This window comes from Petaurus breviceps, unplaced genomic scaffold (assembly GCF_028583685.1).
Source record: "Petaurus breviceps papuanus isolate PSGF00001 unplaced genomic scaffold, PetGlider_PUasm1.0 90701, whole genome shotgun sequence".
Lineage (NCBI taxonomy): Eukaryota > Metazoa > Chordata > Mammalia > Diprotodontia > Petauridae > Petaurus > Petaurus breviceps.
Window position 1 is genome coordinate 7,329,290 of NW_027187316.1, and position 20,969 is coordinate 7,350,258.

At 48.3% G+C, this 20,969-nt stretch overlaps 2 protein-coding genes across 11 annotated transcripts in view; both read right to left on the reverse strand.

The window, feature by feature from the left end:
• SLC29A1 (solute carrier family 29 member 1 (Augustine blood group)) overlaps nt 1–16,228 on the reverse strand; it is a 31,377-nt gene extending 15,149 nt beyond the window's left edge. For 2 of the 10 annotated variants that reach the window (XM_069065867.1, XM_069065857.1), the window contains exons 1-4: nt 16,092–16,228; nt 4,893–5,005; nt 3,392–3,472; nt 1,274–1,355 (exon numbers count right to left, since the gene is read on the reverse strand). In XM_069065867.1, coding sequence (XP_068921968.1) covers nt 1,274–1,355; nt 3,392–3,420 — 111 coding nt within the window. In that variant the 5' untranslated portion in view covers nt 3,421–3,472; nt 4,893–5,005; nt 16,092–16,228. Of the gene's footprint in view, nt 1–1,273; nt 1,356–3,391; nt 3,473–3,764; nt 3,923–4,892; nt 5,006–11,647; nt 11,670–12,354; nt 12,377–12,534; nt 12,667–16,091 lie in introns of those variants that run through there. The other 8 variants (XM_069065862.1, XM_069065861.1, XM_069065864.1 and 5 more) reach the window with 8 other exon arrangements.
• MYMX (myomixer, myoblast fusion factor) overlaps nt 1–20,306 on the reverse strand; it is a 35,455-nt gene extending 15,149 nt beyond the window's left edge. Inside the window, exons 1-4 of the mRNA XM_069065868.1 lie at nt 20,058–20,306; nt 19,148–19,396; nt 16,092–18,888; nt 4,972–5,005 (exon numbers count right to left, since the gene is read on the reverse strand). Of these exons, the coding sequence (XP_068921969.1) occupies nt 18,797–18,888; nt 19,148–19,370 (315 nt within the window). The 5' untranslated portion in view covers nt 19,371–19,396; nt 20,058–20,306 and the 3' untranslated portion in view covers nt 4,972–5,005; nt 16,092–18,796. The remainder of the gene's footprint in view (nt 1–4,971; nt 5,006–16,091; nt 18,889–19,147; nt 19,397–20,057) is intronic.
• Between the last annotated feature and the right edge of the window lie 663 nt (nt 20,307–20,969).

The following is a 20,969-nucleotide window of genomic DNA, read 5'->3' on the forward strand; positions in this document are numbered from 1 at the left end:
CCCACCTCAGACACTTAATACTTAACTGTGTGGCCTTGGGCAAGTCACTTAACCCCAATTGCCCTGCTTTCCCCCCAAAAAAGATTTAAAAAAAGACAAGTTATAACACTCTGAACACCATTTCTTTTTCTAATCTCTTCTCCCTATGCAGACAAGGCCACAAGCCCTACTGTATTTTTATCTGTTTTAGAGGAACAGAAAATTGAAGTTAGTCACACTCTCAGGTAAGGTGACTTGCCCCGGGTCACAAGCAGTGAGTGTCAGAGGTGGGATTCAAATCCCTGTATTCCTGACTTCAAATTCAGTTCTCTGTCCACTACAACACACAACTTCGTGCTTGGCCAAGCTAATGTGGCTGGTGATGAGTCTCCTGGAAGGGAGCTAGACTGGTCAATGGACAACAAGTACAGTCTACCACCCAGACTGAACTAAAATCAGCTTTTTCCAAGTCAGTAGAGCATGCCAGAACTGTAAGAACCTAGGGGTCAATGCCACATCAGCATGAGAAAAATGCACAGGAACATACTTCCCCATTCACAGAAATAGGATACTGGGAAGGCACCTTAAAGAGAGCACCTAGGGCAAGGACTCTTCACTTTTTGTGTGCTATGGACCCCTTTGGCAATCTGGTGAGTCCTACCCTACCTTCTCAGGACAATGTCTTTTAAATGCATAAGACAAAATACATAGGATTACAAAGGAAAACAATTATATTGAAACACAGTCATCAAAATATATATTTAAAAAATGCAGAGAACCCAGGTTAAGTATCTCTGTTCTAGCTAGGTAGCATAGCAGATAGAGCACTGGCCCTGGGGTCAGGAGGGCCTGAGTTCACATTTGGCCTCAGACACTTATTAGCTGTGTGACCCTGGGCAAGTCACTTAACCCTGATTGCCTCCCCAACTCTACTTTCTGATCTAGTCTAATCCACTAATTTTCGGAGGAAGAAACCAAGGCTCTGAGATGTAGTAACTTGACCAAGTTCTGCTATCAGAGTCAAGACCAGAACTCAAGTTGCCACATTCCCATGTCAAGGGCACTCTCCACTACCCAACAATACTGCCTCTTCCTCCTCCTGTCCCAGGAGATAGAAACACTTCCCTCCTCCCAGGATGGACATGCCACCTATCCATAGCCTCAAATCATATCATCCGGCACCTCCTCTAGGTACCGTACTGTACACTGATTTCCCATGGTGCCCCTGGGGAAGGTGCCCCCCCTCTGACCCTTGCCAAGTAGTCTACCATCTTCCCCCTCTCCCAAGTCTCACCATGGTGGCAGTCATAAAGAAATTCCATGGCAGCAGAGTGCCCAGCCCTAGCATGAAGAAGATAAGCCATACCGCCTTGTACCTGGAGGAAGAGAGAGAAACATGGGACAGATGAGTGGGATGCCCCACCTTCAGTCCCTAACTAAAATGACACTCTCTCTGGAGCCTACCCCTCACTCCTCATTTCATCCTCAGCCCCCCTCCAATCTACTGTGACCCTGAGCAAATCCTTCATCTGGCTTTGGTGACCCCTCCCCAGGTGCCCTCTACAAGGAAAGGAGCAATGAGGAGAGCCCTTCCTGCCTCCCAATGTACAAGGGATAAAGATTAAAAGGAAATAAAGACTGAAACCCTCCTGAACCCATGGACAAGAATAGAGAAAAAGAGGGAACTCTTCCCAGTTCCTGTGGAAGGGAATAAAGGTAAAGAGATAATGTATGACAAAGTGTTTGGACAGCTTTTGTGCTGAGTCTAATGGGAATATGGAGAACTCTACCTCTGGTGCCTTCAGAAGGGAAGGTGCTCCATTAAATGCACCCTGCCTATCACCTGTGCCTCTCACCTGCTCTGTCTCTATCTGCCTAGTCAAAGGAAGCTGCTGGAGATAGTCACAGGCTCAGGGAAAAACAACTTTCTTCCAAGGGATAAACACAGGGCTGACATTATATCCATGCTTGGGTTCCCAGCCCCTACTGATCCATAGGGACCTTAAGGCTGGGAACTCCAGTTTAATCCCATACAGTTCCACAGAGAAAGGGGGGAGGAATGGGGGGATGGGGAGCAAGAAAACAAAATACACAGCAAATATCTGTCCTTCCCCTTTCAGCTGGAAATTATTATGCTGCTGCCTGTTGGGGATAGGAGGGAAGGGGAATGTCTAAGTTTCCCTAAAAGATGTGAAATCAGGGAAACCAAGCTCCCTGGTGCTTCTGCCCGACCCTTCCAGGAAAGGGTGGGTGGGAGGAATGAACCTGGGAGGCCAGGGTGTGTATGTACAAGAGTGTATGTTTGCCTTCTGCTCCAGACAGAACCAGCTTTGTTGGTCACAGTACCTCGGGTGGGACCATGGGTGTCGAGCAACAGGATGTCACCCTGGTTAAACACAGTTAATAGTTAGGGCTTTCCTTGCTTGTGAGGGAAAGGAGGAAGGAGCTATTCTCCAACCCACATTAGGGCTGTAATACTCCTCATCACCCACCCCCATATCAACCACTGTCTGGGACAGGCTGAACCACAGGGGTAGGGTTGGGATCATGGCTAGAATCCCAAGGGAAAAAAAGTCTGAGCTATTTCCCTAACCAAGAGGCAGGGAGACTGGGCTTGGAAGTCAAGCGGGTCAAGCAGGATGATGGGGTGAGAGAGAAACATAGGTCCCTGATGGTATCTGGGATGGATAACAGAGGAAAGATGAATCTCCCAAAGGGTGAACAGTGAATGATCAGAGATGGAGCACAGGACACTGTGACAGGTATACTGTAAGTGGGATAGGAGATGAGATTAAGACAAGAATGAGACCAAAGTGTAGGAAGGCTAGAGATGAGGCAGGCCCATATTGAGAGAGGGTGACAAGGAAAAGAATGAGTAGACAATAAGACAGGGGAAGGGGGACCTGAATCCAGAGAGGGGTAAAAAGTGAGGGCAAGATTCAGACTGGAGTTATCCAAGGAAGAGATCCCAGAGAGAGAAGGGTGGTGGTGGTAGCAGTGACAAAGTTTTCCAGATGTGCTGGCGAGGGAGAGACAGGAGCTGCCAAATATCCTTCCCCATGGGGAGAGGCTAGAAGCCAAAGCCGCCTAGCTGAGGGGAGCCAGCAGCAGGGTGGAAACAGTGACGGAATGGGAAGAGGCCCAGGCCATCCTACATGCCTGTCTCTCACTGACCAAGCACCCAGCAAACAGCTCAGATGTGGATTTCCTCCTCATTCGCTGGTCTAGGCCTGACTCACAGGTGTCCAGCAGGAAGGACTTGTAGACAGAGGGGGCCCTGAGAGTTATGCTACTACCCCTTCCCCCAGCTCCACAGGCAGAGACCTCTCCTTGGGCCCTCTATGCTTCCTGTCCCTGCCCCCACCCTCGGCCCCTACCCGAAACCTTTCCAACCTTCAGGACTCCGTCATACCTGTCCTGTGGCCTGTGACTGGTCGTCATGGCAGTGCTGCCCCTGGCTTCACGTGGCTTCCAGCTCTGTCAGTCTGGGGGTCTTTGGAGAGGAAAGGGGCGGAGCTGGTGTAAGTCCCCCTCCCTCCCCACCCCAGACCCTTCTTTGTCCCATAGTGCCCGAGCACTAGGTTAACTCCCAACTTCACTATTTTCCTTGGAGTTGTCCCTGTCTGACCTCCTCCCCAACTCCCAAAGGGACCCCAGCATGCCTCAACTTACTCCCCTTCAAAAGGGACCCTGTCCCCAGAACAACCAAGACAGCCACCAAAGGAAGCAGAGTCCTGGGAGCTCGCCCCCACCCCACCACCTCCTCCCCGAGCTGTGGCCAATACCTGGTTCCCAGCCACTGCCACCGCTATTTTTATCCAGCTCTGGAGCAGTCTGTAGCTGGGAAACAGGAGAGGAGGAAGCAGAAGGGAGGGGGTAATTGGAAGGCAAAGAGACAGACAAGAAAAAAAAGTAGACTGGAAGGGCAGCAAGAGATAGGAGGCTGGGGGGTGGAGGGGAAGGAGGGAAGCAAAATAGAGAAGAGGGAGGGAGGGACAGATATGGGAGGGAAGAAAAGGGCAGAGGGAAGGTATAAAACAAAGAAGGAGGAGAAGCTAAAGGACAAAGAAGGCGAGAAGACACAGCCTCACAATCCTCCTCTCAGAAGGACTTGGCCCCGGTCCCTAAAGATCCTTTCTCCTAGAGGTGGGGGGGTCTGGGCATCGGTGCCTAGGCTGAGGCTTCTGTGAGCCCCTTTCCTTCCCATTTCAGTTCCCATCTAAATTTCTGTGACACCCCAGTCTTATTTTCTAGCACAGATCTTCCTCCCATCCCCCACCCCACACCCCAGCCTTAGGGTTTGCTTGTCCCCATTCCTGAGATTTTCTCCCAGACACAAGCACTTTCCAATCAACACATTTCACAAATGCCTTGATTATGATCCAGACCTGCATACCCTTACTCTACTTGTAGTAGAGGTCCTGCCCTCAGAAAGCCTTTCGTGAAAAGCAGGCTTTCCCCACCCCCACCTGCCCCCTACTGCTGCAGTCTCAGTTCCTTTGTGAGTCAGGCCCCCCCTCTCCCCTTCCTCTTTCTCCCAGAGCCTTAGGAGGTGAAGGGGAAGGAGGAGCAGCAAGGGGGGAGGGGGCAGTATCACAGCTCTCTCGATCCTAAAAGGCCTATCTCTCTGCCTCCTAGGCTCACTTTCCCCTCCCCCACCTTGGAATGGACCGGGGAGGAACAGGTGGCAGCAGGGGGAACGGACCCTTTAATCGGCTGCTGGGGAAGTGAGGAAAGCACACGCGCTTGGCCATGCATGCAGAGGCCTGCCCCACACGTGAGGGTCAGATTCCGAGGTGCGGATCAGACTGTCCTGAGGGAGAGGGCTGGGTGAAAGCATCCTGTCTCCTCTCCCCAGGGAGACAGGAGCACCTCCTCCCCCACCCCAAGCATTCCCTGTGCTGGGCACACACCTGAGGTTGGAGCCTGGGATCCGGCAGCTTTGTCCTCCCTTCCGGATAAGTCTCGGGCACAGGATGTCCCAAGAAAGGCCTTTCTCAGCCGGGCCAGTGCAGACTCACTTAGCCTAATATGGCAAAGAGAAGGAGAAAACGAGTTACTAGGCCCCTTTCTTGGAAGACTAGGTGTGCAGAAAAGATAAATAACACTTGCACAAGAGATAAATAACACTGACTTTTCTCAGGGGAGATAAGGGGGATGGGAGCTGTAAGGCAATCTAACACATCACTTCTAGAAGAGTTACAGTCAGTCAGTCAACAATCATTTATGAAGCCCCTACTGCTTGCCAGGAGCTATGCTAAAGGTAAAAGACAGTCCCCGTCCTTACCATCTGAAGGTGGCATGGTTGGGGGCGGGGCAATTCGTCCTAGATTTGGAATGAAATGATTTGAGTGTGAGTCCCATCTCTGGAGGTTTTTAGCTATAGGACTCCATGTAAGTCACTTAAAACCTGAACCTCAGATCTGACCATGTAACTGGCTACTCCCCTCCATTTGTGGACTATTCCCCTTCACCTCCACCTGTGGGCTATTCCCGTCACCTCCAGTTGTGGCTACTCCCTATTACCTGCACTTGTTGGCTACTCCCCATTACCTGCACTTGTTGGCTACTCCCCATTACCTGCACTTGTTGGCTACTCCCCATTACCTCCATTTATTGGCTACTCCCCATCACCTCCAGTTGACTACTCCCTATTACCTGCACTTGTTGTTTGTCAGTTGTCTCTAATTCTTTGTGACCCTGTAGATCGTATTGTCTATAGGTTTTCTCAGCAAAGATACTGGAGTGGTTTGCCATTTCCTTCTCTAGTGGATTAAGTCAAACAGAGGTAAAGTGACTTGTCCAGAGCCACAAAGCTAGGAAGTGTCTGCAGCCGAATTTGAGCTCATGAAGATGAGTCTTCCAAATTCCAGGCTTAGCTCTCTATCTATTGAATCACCTCAAGAATCAAATAAAAATTCCCCTCCCTAGCATTGAGACTCTTCATAACCTGGTCCCTTCTGTTCATGCTCCAGTCCAGACAAACCAGGTTAGTACTTTCTGTTCCTCACACACAATACTCCATCTCTTGCCTCCTTGCCTTTGCACCAACTGTCTCCCATGCTTGGTGTGCACTCTCCCCTTGGTTCTTGGAATCTCCGATTTCCTCTGAAATTTAGCTTGAGCACCAACTTCTCCGTGAAGCCTTTCCAGATCTCCCAGGCTGCTGACGCTGCCTGCCCCCTCCAAATTACCTTGCAGTCAATTTGTTCCTATTCTGCATATACAGAATTTGTACCCGTCTCTTCCCTCTTCACTCCACCTCCCTACCATTAGAATAGTTATAGTTGATTGTTGTACTTAGTCAGGGTCAATGTAGAGTGTGTCTGACTATGGCTTATCAGGCCAACAGAAAGCTCTACCACAGGCAGGGAACTGGTAGTTCATATTATTATTTGAAGTGGAGATGTCTCTAAATTTATGCATCTCAAGCTTCTTTTGAGTGACTACAATTCTGCTTTGCTCACAGAGCACAGCGCCTTCTTTGATCTCTGAAGAACATTGGTATTGATTGTGAGACATGGGAGACCCTGGCACAGGACCTTAGACTATAAACTCCTTCAGAGTAGAGCCTGAAGCCTAGTCTCTTTAATCACTGCATTACCATATTTTTTGTTATTGTTGGGTCTTTTCAGTTGTGTCAGACTTTGTGACCCCATTCAGGGGTTTTTGTGACAAAGATACTGGAGTGGTTTGCCATTTCCTTCTCCAATTCATTTTTTTTGCCTTTTGGAGGGCAATTGGGGTTAAAAGTAACTTGCCCAAGGTTACATGGCTAGTTTTTTTGTGTGGGTGTTAAGTATCTGAGGAAGGAACTGAACTTCGGTCCTCCTGACTCCAGGGCCAGCGCTTTACTCCCTTCGCCACCTAGCCACCCCTCCAATTCATTTTACATATGAGGAAACTGAGGCAAACAGGGTTACGTTGCCCAGGGTCACATGGCTATTAAGTATCTGAAGTTGGCTTTGAACTTAGGAAGAGGAGTCTTCCTGACTCCAGGCCCTGTACTCTGTCCACTGTGCCATCTAGCTGTCCCATTACCATATTTTAGGATGTGGAGGAACGGGATAGTGCCCAGAGGAGGGCAATTAGAATGGTAAAAGGCCTTCAGTTCATGCCAGCATTTAATACAGTGCCTGGCACATAAAGAGGTATTTTAATAAAGGCTCACTGATGGATGGATCAGTAAAATGGAGATAATACTTGTACCACCTGCCAAACAGGGCCTGCTGTTGGAAAAGTGTTTTGTAAACTCAAGCACTCTAAAAATGCAAACTCTTGCTTAGCTTCTTCCCCTAGACCTCCTGCCAATTTCCCCTAACCATCCCCCATACATCCTGGCCAGTCAGTTTCCTCATCTATAAGATTCAATTCCATAAGCAAAGTATATACAATTTACAAGTATGAGAGGTACAGTGACCAGGGGAAGGCAATCAGGATGGTGAAGAGCCTCCAGGTAATGCCTGGTATGAACTGACTGAAGGAAACAGGAATGTTTAACCTGGAAAAGAGAAGACTTGGGGCTCCCGTATGGAAGAGGGAATGGGCAGAGATGTGTACCTATGTGTTCCCTGAATTGCTTTAAATTGTATTCTTCACCCATGGGTGAAAAAAGATCCTTTTTGTTGCCTAGAAAATATACAAATGGGGCAGCTAAGTGGTACAGTGGAGAAAGTATCAGCCTTGGAGTCCAAAGGACCTGAGTTCAGATCCAATCTCAGATTACTTCCTAGCTGTGAGACCCTGGGAAAACCACTTAATCCCTATTGCCTCCCCCCAAAAAAAAGAAAACAAAAAAAAATTAAATAAAATAAATTAAAAAAATTAAACAATAAATTAGAGGAAATGAAATTTTTTTTAAATCCAATAACAATTTTGTACCTTTTTAATCCTAATAAAAATGAATAATTTCAACCCTTAAAAAAAAAAAAAGAGGGAATGGACTTATTTTTCTTGACCCCAGAGGTCAGAAAAACAAGGAGCAATGATTGCAAAGTTAATGAAGAAACACACTTAGACCTGGCATAAGGAAAATTTTCAGAGCCGTCCACTAGTGAAATGTGCACGCCTTGAGGAGGCTAGGTGGCGCAGTGAGTAAAATGCCAGCCCCAGAGTTAGGAGAAACTGAGTTCGGTTTCAGCCTCAGACACTTAACACACACACACACACACACACACACACACACACACACACAAACTAGCCGTGTAACCTTGGGCAAGTTACTTAACCCCAAATGCCCTCCAAAAAGGCCAAAAAAAAGAAAGAAAAAAAAGAAATGTGTACACCTCTGGAAATAGCAGTCCCCCCTTCCCTGGAGGTCTTTGAACTAAAGGAGAATAGCCATTTGCTGAGGGTGTTTTAGCGGGGATTCTTGCTCGGGTCTAGGGTGGACTAGATGGCCCCTGTACCAGGAATGCTCTCACTCCTCACCTCTACCTTGGAGGTTCCTTCCAAATCTGAGATTCCACAACTCAGTGGTTTAAACTGCTCAGACTATAAGGTGCAATTGTTGTTGTTATACAGTCATGTCTGACTCGTCCTGACCCCATTTGTGTCTTTTTGGCAGATACTGGAGTATCTTCCTCCTCCAGCTCATTTTATAGAAGAGGAATTTGATGCAAACAGGGTTAAGTGACCTGCCTAAGGTTACATACTCAAATAAACATCTGAGGCCAAACTGGAACTCAGGAAGATGAGATTTCCTGATTCTAAACCCAGGGCTCTATCTAGGAGTCACCTCACTGCTTCCATAAGGTGCAAAGGATATGAGTATTTGAATTAGTAAAAGGCCAAGAAATACCACACACTGGGGAAACCCCACCATCATGCAATTCTCATGCAAATAATCATTCCACCTTCATAGGCCTGATGAGAAAACTGATTTAAAGCATTTTGCAAAGGGTAGGTCCCTTTATAAATGTCAGCTATTATTATGAAAAAGGATGAGGCAACAAACAGCCTCTTCACCTCACACCTGGATTATTGTAATGGCCTGTTGACTAGTTTTTCTGCCACTAGGGCCTTCCCATTCCAATTCATTCTCCAAACAGCTGCCAAAGTCATCTTTCTTAATTGCAGATATGAATGTATCACCTCCCTACTAAATAAACTCCAGTGGCTCGTAATTACCCCCAGGATCAAATATAAAATGCTATGTTTGGCATTTAAAGCATTTTACTACTAGACACCTTCCTAGATTTCCAGTCTACTTTCCCCTCTATTTATTGTATGATACAATGACATTGGCTTCCTTGCTGTTCATCCAGCAGCCACCCTCTTCAAACTCTGGTGTTTTGTTTTATTTTTAACTGATCCCCTAGATTTCTCTCCTCATGTCTGCCTGCTGGCTAAGTGATACCTCAAAAGCCTTTCATGGACCCTCTTGATACTAACACCTTGTCTCTGACATTATTTCCAGTGTAAGCTGTACATATTTTGTTTATGCATAATTGTGTTTGCATCTTCTCTTTCCCACCCCCAGATTTTGAACCACTCAAGGGCAGGTACTGATTTTTGCCTTTCTTGGTATCTTGAGTACTTAGCACAGTACCTGGACATATAGTAAGCACTTTGTAAGTTTTGCTTTTGTCCAAGGTGTCTGATCCCTCCCATCTCAGATCTTGGAAAATCAACTGAGTTGATGAGAAAGCCTACTCAAACCAAAGTTCCTGGTCCAGCCCCTAGGTGATGCACTGAGCCTGTTGTCAGGGATACCTGAGTTCCAAATTTGGGCTTAACTCTAGGAGCTTGGTCAAGTCACTTCAATTCTACCTCACTTTCCTCATTTGTAAAATGGGGGACAATAATAGTACCTTCTTCCCAGGGTTATTGTGAGGATCAAATGATATAATAATTGTAAAGTGATTAGCCTGAAATATAGTAAGCTCTATCAATGTTAGAATTATGATTATTATTCCTGAATAGGTAGAAGAATCAAATCTGAGACACTCATGCACTTCTTACCAGATTACAGAAGGATGAAACTAGCCAGACTAGAACAGGTTTAGAGGGAGGGGCAGCCACTCTGGAGAGGCAGGTTTAGATGTAGGATTTTCCCATCATTTGGCAGAGGGGTAGAATCCCTTGCCTACATCAGTCCTACTTGAGGAAAGGCCCAGTCAAGAACCCCTGTGCTCCACTGACCACAAAGGCAAAAGGAAGGAAGGGGGGAGGTTTAGGGGCAGAACTGCGCTGTCTTTGCGGGGAGGTGAAGTATAGAAGGGAGCACATGACATTTTAGAATTCCACCCCCCTCCTCTCCCATATTACAAATAGCTAAAAAAAAATTCAGGCCCTGAGGCTAGAGGGACCCACCCCAAGATAGTAGCCTGGTCCTGCCAGGCCCTTCACACTGGCTCCTATTGCCCCTACCTTTTCCTCCTTGTTTTTCTAAGCCCCAGGAGCTGTTTGTATCTTTATCTGCCTCTACCACCAACAGCCTGGCAGGTGGGGGTGGGGAAGACAAAGAGAACAGTAAGAACATAGATATGCTGCCAGGACATCTGGGCTCCCTGAACCTGCAACTTGACAGAAGGTAGATGTCACAAGCTGTCAGCTTGTGAACAGGACAGGCTGCACCCTAGTGATACAGAGAAGCCCCTCTTCTCCTGAATCCTGAGTTAGATCCACTGTACCCAGAAAGGTACCCCCCCATTTCGCTGATGTCAAATCCCAACAATTCCCTGTGACCCCTGTAAGCTTCCCTATTTGACATGAAGCAAGTGGGGAGATGATGAGAGTGCCATCTTCCCAATCCCACAGAGACCAGACTGCCAAGGAAACCTCAGATCTTTCACAAGACACCTGCACATGTGTTGAGATGATTGGAAACACTGATACAGGCCTGGAAGAATCTTATATCCAGGATTTGGAACTTTAACTGGGGGGTAGTGTTAGTGGTACAGGAAATGCTGATGGAGGACTTAGCAGACATGGGGACCAGAGGTGACAGTACTTGGGAGAGGGGTAAAAACAAGGATTAAGACTGAGGAAGAACAGAAAATAGGCCAGGGCAAATAGACTGATAAGGAAATCTTGGAAAAGAGCATTCAGAAGAAGAGATAGGAAAGCTAAAGGGTGGGCTGGGCTGTACTCTGCCCTGGTCCCTTACATCTTGCTCAGGTCTAGGTGATATAATTTAAGGAAGTCATTGATAAGGGGCTGTGTATAAAGGAGAAAACAACCTGGATTTTGAAAGGCATCAAGAGCTGAAGTCATAAGACAATTAGGTGAAGGCGCAAAGAATATCTGGCCTAGATAAAGATGTATTAGCATAGATAAAGACTTGGTAGCACTTGGGGGACAAGATAGCTGACCTCAAGTGTTTGAAAGGCCATCCCGTACAAAAGGGCATCTATATAGTCCATATAGACTCAATCTGCCCAGTTCCAGAGGGCAGTGGGGGAACCTAGTGATTAAAACAGAGGCTTAATGTGAGGAAAAAATTTCCAGTAGTTGGTTATCCCTAAGTAAACTGGGCTGCCTCTAGAGGCAATGTGTTCACCTCATCGGAGGTCTTCATGCAAAAACTGTCTGATTTTTGTTCAAGTCTGTGCCCCAGCTCTGAGGTTCAGCCATGCTGGGGAACCCTATCCAAGAGCTGGGGGCAGGGGCTGGAGGGGGGGGTGGGAGAAGACTCAGGAAACAGAAGCTTCAGAAATAGATGCACCTGTGTTTGAAACGAGAGGAGGGGGCAGCCTCATATCGTCAAAGAGCCCGGGTGAAGTGGTGCAACAGCCAGATGTGTGCAGGAAGATGCGAAGTGGAGAGCGGCAGAGTTCAATTCCACGATTTCGCACTTTATTAGCTAAGGGCCAATCGGCAAATGCCCTCCTCATCCCAGAGCCTCTGTTACCTTCCTCATCGATTAATTTCTTGGCAAGGTAGCCCGTGCCTTCGTGATCCGACAAGTGAGGACAGGCGTTACATAAACTGGCATAAGAACTATCAGATCACAGACCGTCCTTAAACAGCAGGATTTGGGCTGCTCCAACCAACCCACCGAAGCCATTAACCAATAACTCAATTGCCAGCTCCTTCCCTCTCCCTGCGGCCCCTCAGCTCCGTCCCAAGACAAGCTCGGTGGGCCAGACACCGGACCCTGCTGTAACTCCAGCCCCTGCCGCAGCACCACGAGTTCCCCTCTCCGGGTCCCCATTCCTTCCTCCGCCGCCACGTGCTCGGCTGTCCTCTGTCCTCTCACCCGCAGGGACCAGGAGGATGACAAGGGGGCAATGGCGTTACCCGAGACGCGGGAAACACCCCGGGGTGCTCCGCCCAGGGACCCTGGAAATTCCCGCGCTGTGCCCTAAGAGAGTGCGCGCGCACCCCTAAGTCCCCGCGGACGACAGGGTGGTCAGTGCCAGGGAAGCCCACCTAGTCTCCTGCACGTGCTGGGGCAGCGCAAAGTGGAAAGGGGCAGCGCAAAGCGGGAATGGCCAGCAGCGGATCGGAGTTCCAGAGACCACCGGCCATTAAGGGATGGCGAAGCTCGCACCTCTCACCCTCCGGGGTCCCCTACCCCCCACCTCTCCACGTGCACATCGAGGACCGCACCTGTTCGGGGTCCAGCTCGTCTGGCTCTCAGCTCCAGCTCAGCTCGATTCCCGCTTCTCCCTCCCGCACGGCCCCCTTCAAAGCCCTCCTGAAATCCCGCCCACAACACGAGAAACACAGCCCCACCCTCCCGCCCTTTCATGCCCGCCTCCTCCGCTCCCCCAAGCCCAACTCCTCCTCCTCTTCAAATACCTCTTTCCTCAGCTCAGGGAGACATCCCCCCAAATCCCCCGCCCAAAGACAATAGATAACCTCTCTCCAAAACCCTGGGATTGGCCTCCCCCCCTACTTAATTGCAAATTGTTCTTTCCGCACCGCACGAAAATATCCTGTTCTTACACCACTGTAGGCCTCCCCCAAACCCATATTCCATTATTGAAGGGAACCCCTTCAACTGCTGTATGTCCCCATTAGTATGCTCCTTCTATTGCTGTACTTCCCCCACGATAACCCCATCTTGGGCCACAGAACCTCCCAGCCAGAGTTCTCCTTTCACCTCCCAAACTCTAAAACCCTAACTACTACCTTTATTCTAACAATAATTTCACTACTTTCAGAAGGAAAAATCAGACAGGGCTAGGCCTATAACCTTGAGAATAGGGGCTCTGCTTTTGGGGGGGGGGTCTTTTTTGCATCCCCAACTCTTAGCCCAGCGTTTGGCACACAGTAGGCATATAAGCAACATGACTTAACTGACTTGACCCTCTCTGCTACCTCCCCTCACCCCAGTCACCCTTATCCTCCATATTCAACCCTTTTTGTTCCCACAGACTCTAAACTCTCCCCAATCATTACTGCCTTCCTTACCAAACCTCTGCCTCCTCTCTAGTTCTGTTTTCTCTCCCACGATTCTCTTGGACCCTCGAACCTGAACTCCCTTATTGATATTTCCCAAAAATGTCTCATTTCCAGAGCAAGATTACTCCTTTCAAACCATTTTGGTTCTTTATTCACATGAAACTGGTCTCTCCTCCACCACCTCCAATTCCCTTTGTTCACATTCTTCCTCTCCACTTTTATGCATTGGGGGAAGGTCTAGTTTGTCTCTAGGTTACAGTCTTCCCCACTGCTCTGGACTCACACTTTATCCTAAGTTAGACCCCATCAGCACATCCACCCTATCTATATCCAAGACTAGCTCTGAGGGAATGAGAGTGAAAAGAGGTTGGGGTGTCTCTCAGAGGTCACATCCCTAAAATGAATCTCAGTGTCTATTTCCAGCAGTTTTTGGAAAATCCAAGGTCCCTTTGCTTGGCCCCAGTCTCACTGGTTGTAAGTTATCAATTAAGCCGGATTTAGCCAGCAGACAACAGGGGTTCGATTGGGGGTAATTCTAGAAGGGAAGTTTCTGAGAAGACAATTCCCAGCCTCTTGGCAAGAGCTTAAGAAGAAGGTATAGCTAGTAAAGTATGGAGTCAGAAAGACCTGAGTTCTAATTCTGTCTTCAGCATTTATTAGAAACTGGTGAGCCTGAGTCAACAAATCTTTCAGCCTCATTTTCTGCACCAATAAAAAGGGGACAATAATTGTACCTTCTGCAGAAGGTTGTTGGGGGGAAATCAAATAAGATAATGTCTTCGGAACTGCTTTGCAAACCTTAAAGTACAATGTAAATTAGGGCTATTATTTTTTATTACAGAGATGGAAGTCTGTAGGTAACCTCCAGGGCTCACTTCACTACCACTACCCTGCTGCCTCTATCCAAGCACCCTGCCCTTTAGGGAGGCAAGATAAGGCTAATTAACAATTAATAATAATTACAACAAAGAATTCCTCAGGAATAGTCAGACCAAGCTGGGGAAATAAACTCTCATTTTTTCCAACCCCTTCTCCCCCAGCATATACACATTTAGACCAAAGAAGGGAAATGGGACTCCAGTCTCTCAATCCTAGGCTTTTGTCCCAAGTGTTTTCTCTCATACATACAGGCCCAGAGTCCAGGATACACAACAGACCTGTATGGATATACATTCACAAATACCCCAGATTCTCCCTAATATATTATCAAGGTCACCATGCCCTTGACCTTAAAGGTCAACTGCTCTAGCCTCCGCCTGGGTGGGAAGCCCAGGGAAAGGAATAGTTTTGTCTTCCTAGGGGACACCTAGGCCTGGACACCCTCCTTAGATTTCAGTGCAAATAGGTGTGGCCAGCGATCTCTTGTGTTGTGTCTGAAGGAGGCCCAGCGTGGGAAGGGAAGGAGAGGGAAGTGGTCACTGTCTTGGGTCAGACTGGAGGAGGTTTATTCTTTTGTAAACCAACAACCCCCCCCCCCCATTCCTCTAGGGCTGGGAGGTTGGCAACAGCCCTGGCTGTTATTGCTGGAGGGCTGCCCATCATCCCGCCCAACCTGGGCACTAACCCAGCTCTACTGCCTAGGCACTCAGCCAGCATTGCCTCCCCCTCCATTGCCTCCCCAGGAAACTGGACTCCTGCAGAGGTGGTTTTTGGACACAGGTGCCCTCTGGTGGGCATCCCTGGGAGGCTCTAGGCTGTCCCGAGTGGAAACCTTCTGTTGCTATGCTAGCCTGTGTCCACCATGTCTAAGAATCATATGTCCTTGGCCCCCAAAGGACTCTTCTAAATCAACCCTACCTGGACACTGCTCAAGGCATCCCACCACGGGTTCACCCTTAAGTGCCTAGCAGTGGGTTCTCTGGAGGTTGGAGACAGGGAAGAACACTTACTAATTGGAGGGCTTTGGGCAAATCAGTTTGGCCTGTCTTGAAGACAGGCTGGGGGTGGGGGTTACAGATTATCTCCAAGGTCTCTTATCTATCCCCAAAGCCTTAGATCCCTAACCTTGATGGGACTCTGATTATCTCCAAATCTTTCTTTGTCCTCCCAGGTTCCTCAGGCAGACTTCCCCCTAAATAATCAATACTATAAACCTTCTTTCTTTGTAGTTAACCAAGTCACCACAAGGTTGAGAATGCAGGGCTTAAAGTGTCTCTGTTTGTTCCTGTAAGTCATCGGCTCTTGTATATTTGCATACCACCGGAGAGTTTTCCTATGAAGAATGTGCTGGTTCTGTTTGTGTTAAGGGTGCTGAGACTGTTGAGTATTCTTGAGTGTTCACGTGATATCCATGGTGGGCACATGTGTGTACATCCAGGGGGTCTGGGGGAGGTGATTCTTCTACTAATAGTCTACTCCTTCATCTCACCTCCCTCCCTCTCCTCCACCAACCCTTTTCCTAGGCTTGCCAACCCCACCCTACTCCATTTCTCAGACCTCTCTAACCGCCCCCTCCCCCCCAAAGCTCAGGAGCACTGGAGATGGGAGGGGGGGCAGTGTACACTGATTCGGAAGGAGTCCCTTCTCTACCCCCTTGACTTCCTTCCCCCTGACTCCAACCCTGCATTAGTAGAGCTCAGCACCCCTAAAAGTCCCAGGGCCCTTCCCTCCTCTTCCTAAAGAACAAGACTGGCCCCCTTGATTCCTTAGCCCCAATTTCCCCATGATCATCATTCCACTTGCCCCACCCCCGTCTCTTCCAGAATGTCTTTTCTCATCATACATTCTCATACATCCCCTCGAATCTCCCCCCTGGTTACCTGGGTTCGCATTCCCCGGACACCCACTCATTCTGCTCCCCCAGATCCTTGCATGTCCATTTCCACTTCCTTTTCTGTCAATTGCGCCTTCCTGGGCTCCCAGCTGATCCCCAGCAGCGTGAGAACCGCTGGAGCCCCGCCCGGCATGCAGCCAACACCCCTCGCCCCGCCTCCCAGCCGGCTCTGGTCGCAGCCGGGAGGGAACCGGTCCTTTTCACCCCCTCTTCCCAGATTCCAGGCTGCCTTACCTCACGGCCAGAACGGCAGCCATGACCACGGCACAACTCGGGGAGCTGGGGGCGGGGGGCGGGTAGGTCATGAACTGGACGGGTCCGGACCGCCTGCCAGAACATAAATTCCAAGGCAGGTGATTCTCATTTGGACCCCCAACCCTCCCTGGTGTGTTGTGTATTGGAGGGGATCAGGAAACTGGAAGCAAGATTGCAGCACGCTGGTCCAGGCTGACCTTGGGTGTCTGGGAAAGGTGTCAGTCTGTCAGTGGAAGCAGTACTGCCAGTCGAACCTGGGTACCCTAACCGTAAGGGTGGGAAAATGGGATTAGGGGCCGAGGAGAGGAAAGGATTCAAACTCGGGGGTTTTCTGAGGTTCTCAAGTTGTAGGGAGAATGGTTACCCTGGTAAGAAGTGTCTGGAGGGTGTGGGGCAGGGGATCAGCCTGACTAGGGTACAGTCACAAAGGGTTGCTGCTACCCTAGGGTAAGGCTGGCAGTCTTCATCCATGGCCTCTCTACAGTGCCAGTGGGGCTGAGAACATAGGTGAAGTGCTCCTTTGAGGGGAAGTTAGGGAGATGCCCATCTCTGGTTAGGACCTCCCTCCAGCCCATAGAGTGGGCCTAAGTGGCAGAAGCTGTGCCATAGGAAGGGTGTGGCTAGAGAAGGAAGAGTAAGGGGCATTGATCTCCTTTCCCTTGTATCTGCCACACAAAATAGATCCAGACGCTGTACACTGTGTTGACTGCCTGGAGCAAGCTGAGGGAAGGATTTTTGAATTAAACAAATTATTGAAATTTATGTGGAAATCACTCTTGTTTTGATTTCTTGATGTTCCTTGCTTGGAACACCCTCCCCTACCCCTACTCCCCCAACCCTATGTCAGAATCCAAGACTCCAGGGTCCCTATTCCTAGAAAGGTTAGCTTCTTCTTCCTCCTCTGTCTCTTAGCCCCCGTTGGTATTAGAGTGCTTCCTATCAGAATTCAAAATCCTTGGCTCACCCTAATCTAACTTCCCCACTTCTTGAAGGACCAAACTTTTCCTTTTCCCTGGCTGTTTCCCATTTCTGAAATGCTTCCCCCACCCCCCCACTTCCACTTCCTGACTTCCTCTGAGACTCAGCTCTAAGGCCTTTCCTGCTCCAATACACAAACCCACCCCCCCACCCCCACTGTCTTCCCTCCAGCATTATCTCACATTTATAAATTACATATATTTTTGCATGTACATAGTTGTTTGCATATTATTCCCCTCTCTCCATTAGAATGTGAATTCCTTGAGGGCAGAATCTGTGTGTTTATCTTTCTTTATCTCCCCAGAGTTTATCACAGTACCTGGAATAGTGTAAACCCTTAATAAATGTTTGTTAACTGACTTTTTATTTTTTACTTCTCTTATTTTTAGGAAAGGAATTCCTCGCCTCTCTTTCAGTTTGGGAAAATCCTGTTTGTCTTCCAAATCTCACCCTAAGTCTGGGCTGTCTTCCAATCTGACTGCACTTCAGAGACCTCAGGAGTTTATGTTGAGAAAGTCACTTTGGACCATATCTCCTAATCCCTACAGACTCACTGGAAAGACACCACACTCCTCCCATAGAGCAGACTCATTTTGATCTCTACTCAAGGGCATCACTAGTCCTTGATCCTGAGTGAAAATTTGGGATGCAGGGGGTGGCTAGGTGGTGAGGTGAATGAGGTGAATAGAAAATAGGCCCTGAAGACTGGAGGACCTGAGTTTAAATCCGGCCTCAGACATTTAACACAAAAATTAGCCGTGTGACCTTGGGCAAGTCACTTAACCCCAATTGCCCTCCAAAAAGCAAAAACACACCAAAATTTAAAACACACATACACACACACACACACACACACAAGAAAATTTGGGATGAAGGATTAAAGCAGTGATCTCCCAGTCAGGCTGATCAACCCTCAAAGGCAAAAGATTCATAGAGAAGCAGAAAGAATAAGGTTAGACACAATAAAGAAACTCCTGGCAAGGATGGCTGTGGATAAAGAGTGTGGAAGCACCCCCTTCCTTGCCATTTGTCTGTGCAAGGTTAAAAAAAGAGATTGCTTTGCTGGGAGTTGGGAACAAGTACAAAGCCAGGTGCTCTGAGTTCTTATCTCAGACTCCCTCCTAGCTATACTCTTTGAACCTGGGCAAGGAATCATGCCCACTCTGGGCTTTGGTTTCTCCCTTTCAACAAAAGAGAGAATTCTTCCTTCAGCCAGTGGGTGTAAAGGGAGTATATTCAGAAAAAAGACAGATGTGAAAGGTTAGAGAAGGAAGAGGCATGGAAGATTCAGAATTAATTAGTTTTTTTTCATTTTCCACTGGACAGATAAGGCAGCACTCAGAACCAGACAGATATCATTAGGACCAGGCATACACTCAGCCCACCATACGCCTGTGCCAGAGGTGTTGGGGGAAGGGATTGTCTGAAAATTGAGGTCCAGGTGAGGAAAACCCCCAATTAGACACCTCTCTTGTCGTGCTTCGGTCTCCCCTCCTCCTCAATCAGTTGGGCAAGATAAAGCTGGACGATCCTGTTCTTGGTGACATCCCCTTGGAGCAGAGTAAGGATGGAGAAAGGGGTTTAGTGTTTTCTGCTCTGGGGGAAGCTAGAGTCCAGAAAAAATTGCCAGCAGTGCTGGGAGTCTTCCTTTGTACCCTCCCCACCCCACCCCCACCTCAAAAAAGAGACATCCCAGGACTCCAAGGTCCCATTCCTGGAAAGATCTCCTCCTCCTCCTCTTAAGCCCAGTGGTAGAAGAGGGCTTCCCTTAGGGTTTTCATTCTTTTCTGCCCCCACCCCAAATCTAACCTCCCTTGCTCTCTACTCCATTTCTCTGTGCATCAGGCTGGTGCCGGAGGCTGAGGGCATAAAGAAGACAGCCCAGGAGAGCTTGGCGAGTCTCCTGAGAGCCCAGGCGTTGGGCCAGGCGACGAAGCAAGGGCACGAGGTGCTTTCGAGCAAGGCGGGCAGTGGGCAGCAGCAGGCGGGCCAGCAGAGTTCTTAGCAGCAGCGGGAGCAATGGAACAGGCATGGTAGAAGGCCCAGCTGGACTCAGCACTGTGGAGTGGGGAAGGGGAGGATGGCATTGCAGAGGCATCTACCAAGACTCCTCCTCCCAGGCCTTTCCTCCCTTAGACTCAATCTCTAACACCTTCTCCATTTTACAGAAAGGGATCAGTTTTGGGGATTTTTGTGGGGGGAAAGGGATTGTCATCTCACCCATGTCCCCTGCCCCTTCTGGTAATGTCTAATTGGTTGCCAATTCTTTCTTTTTACTATTTTTTATACTTTCAAAACATATTCCTTCACTTCCCTTCTTTGGTTTTTCTTCTGAAGGAGAAAGGACAAGCAATTTTCTCCCTATTGTGTAGAGGAGAAAACTCGGGACCCAAAGATGTCTCAGGTACTTGCTTGGGGTCAGGAAATATTAAAAAAAAAAAAAAAAGGACAAAACCTTAGGGCTTTTCTGTCTTCTCAACTCAGGGTTTCTTCTACTAAACCCTCCTTAATATCAACTAGCTCCATCTTCCCTCTTCAAACACATTTTAGCTCCCTCCCTAGTTCCTGTTCTCTTGTTGAACCACATTTCCTGTTGGGTTGGTGTAGACAGTGTAGACTTCCATGACTAGCCCTCATTTTTGGTCCTTTCCCTCCCAATCTCCAGGCATTGACCCTCTCCCACCCTTTCCAACCCCAGCAAGTCAGAGTGGGGTCTCACCTGTCTAGTAGTGGAATTGATGCAGTCAAAGAGTAAATATTCAATGTTCTGTCCACTACACCAAGTTGAGCTGTATTTCACAAAGTTCATGTATTTCTGCACCTGTCTTTCCTCTGAAAAATGATGAAGCGTCTTGTATGTAGAACTTGTTGCTCTCAGCTCTCTCCTTGGCAGAAAATAATTTCTCTTTAGGGGATGGAGGATGGATGCAGAGAGCTCACCAGCCAGCCTTGTCCCACCCACAACAGCTGGGACAAACTTGACAGGGGGGGGGGCTAATGGAGGGGAGACAGCTGGGGGGAGTGGGGAGTAATAGGGAGGCCCAACTGAAGTGGCAGCTGGCATTATGAGAGGAGGGGATCCAGCTGGAGCGGGTTGGATGCCATTCTTCTGTCTTAGGGGGGAATAAGGGATAGTCTTCTGTCCTTGATTATCTTCTGTTTTCTTTACTTCCTAATCTACATGGCTTTTAGAAAGAATGCCACAAAGAATGCCCTGGGGTTGAAGTAGAGACTAAGTGTTAATATCCTCCTAAATTCCCTCAGGGACCTGAATGGGATAATCATCATTTTTTTCCAGAGGAAAGACAGGTGAAGAAATATTTGAACTGTGTGAAATGTAGTTCAACTTAGTGTAGCGAAAAAAACACTGGATATTTACCCTCTGACCCCATCCATACTACTACTACTAGTCAGATATTCTAAGGAGGTCACAGATGGAGGAAAGGTGCAACGTATACCCCAAATGTTTATAACCACACTTCTTGTTTTAACAAAAAATGGGGAATGAATTGGGTGCTCATCATTTGGGGAGTGGCTGAACAAGTAGTAAGCAAGATCTGAATATAATGGAACCTTATGACGAATATGAATTCAGGGAAAGGAGAGAACTTGTATGAACTGGTACAGCAGT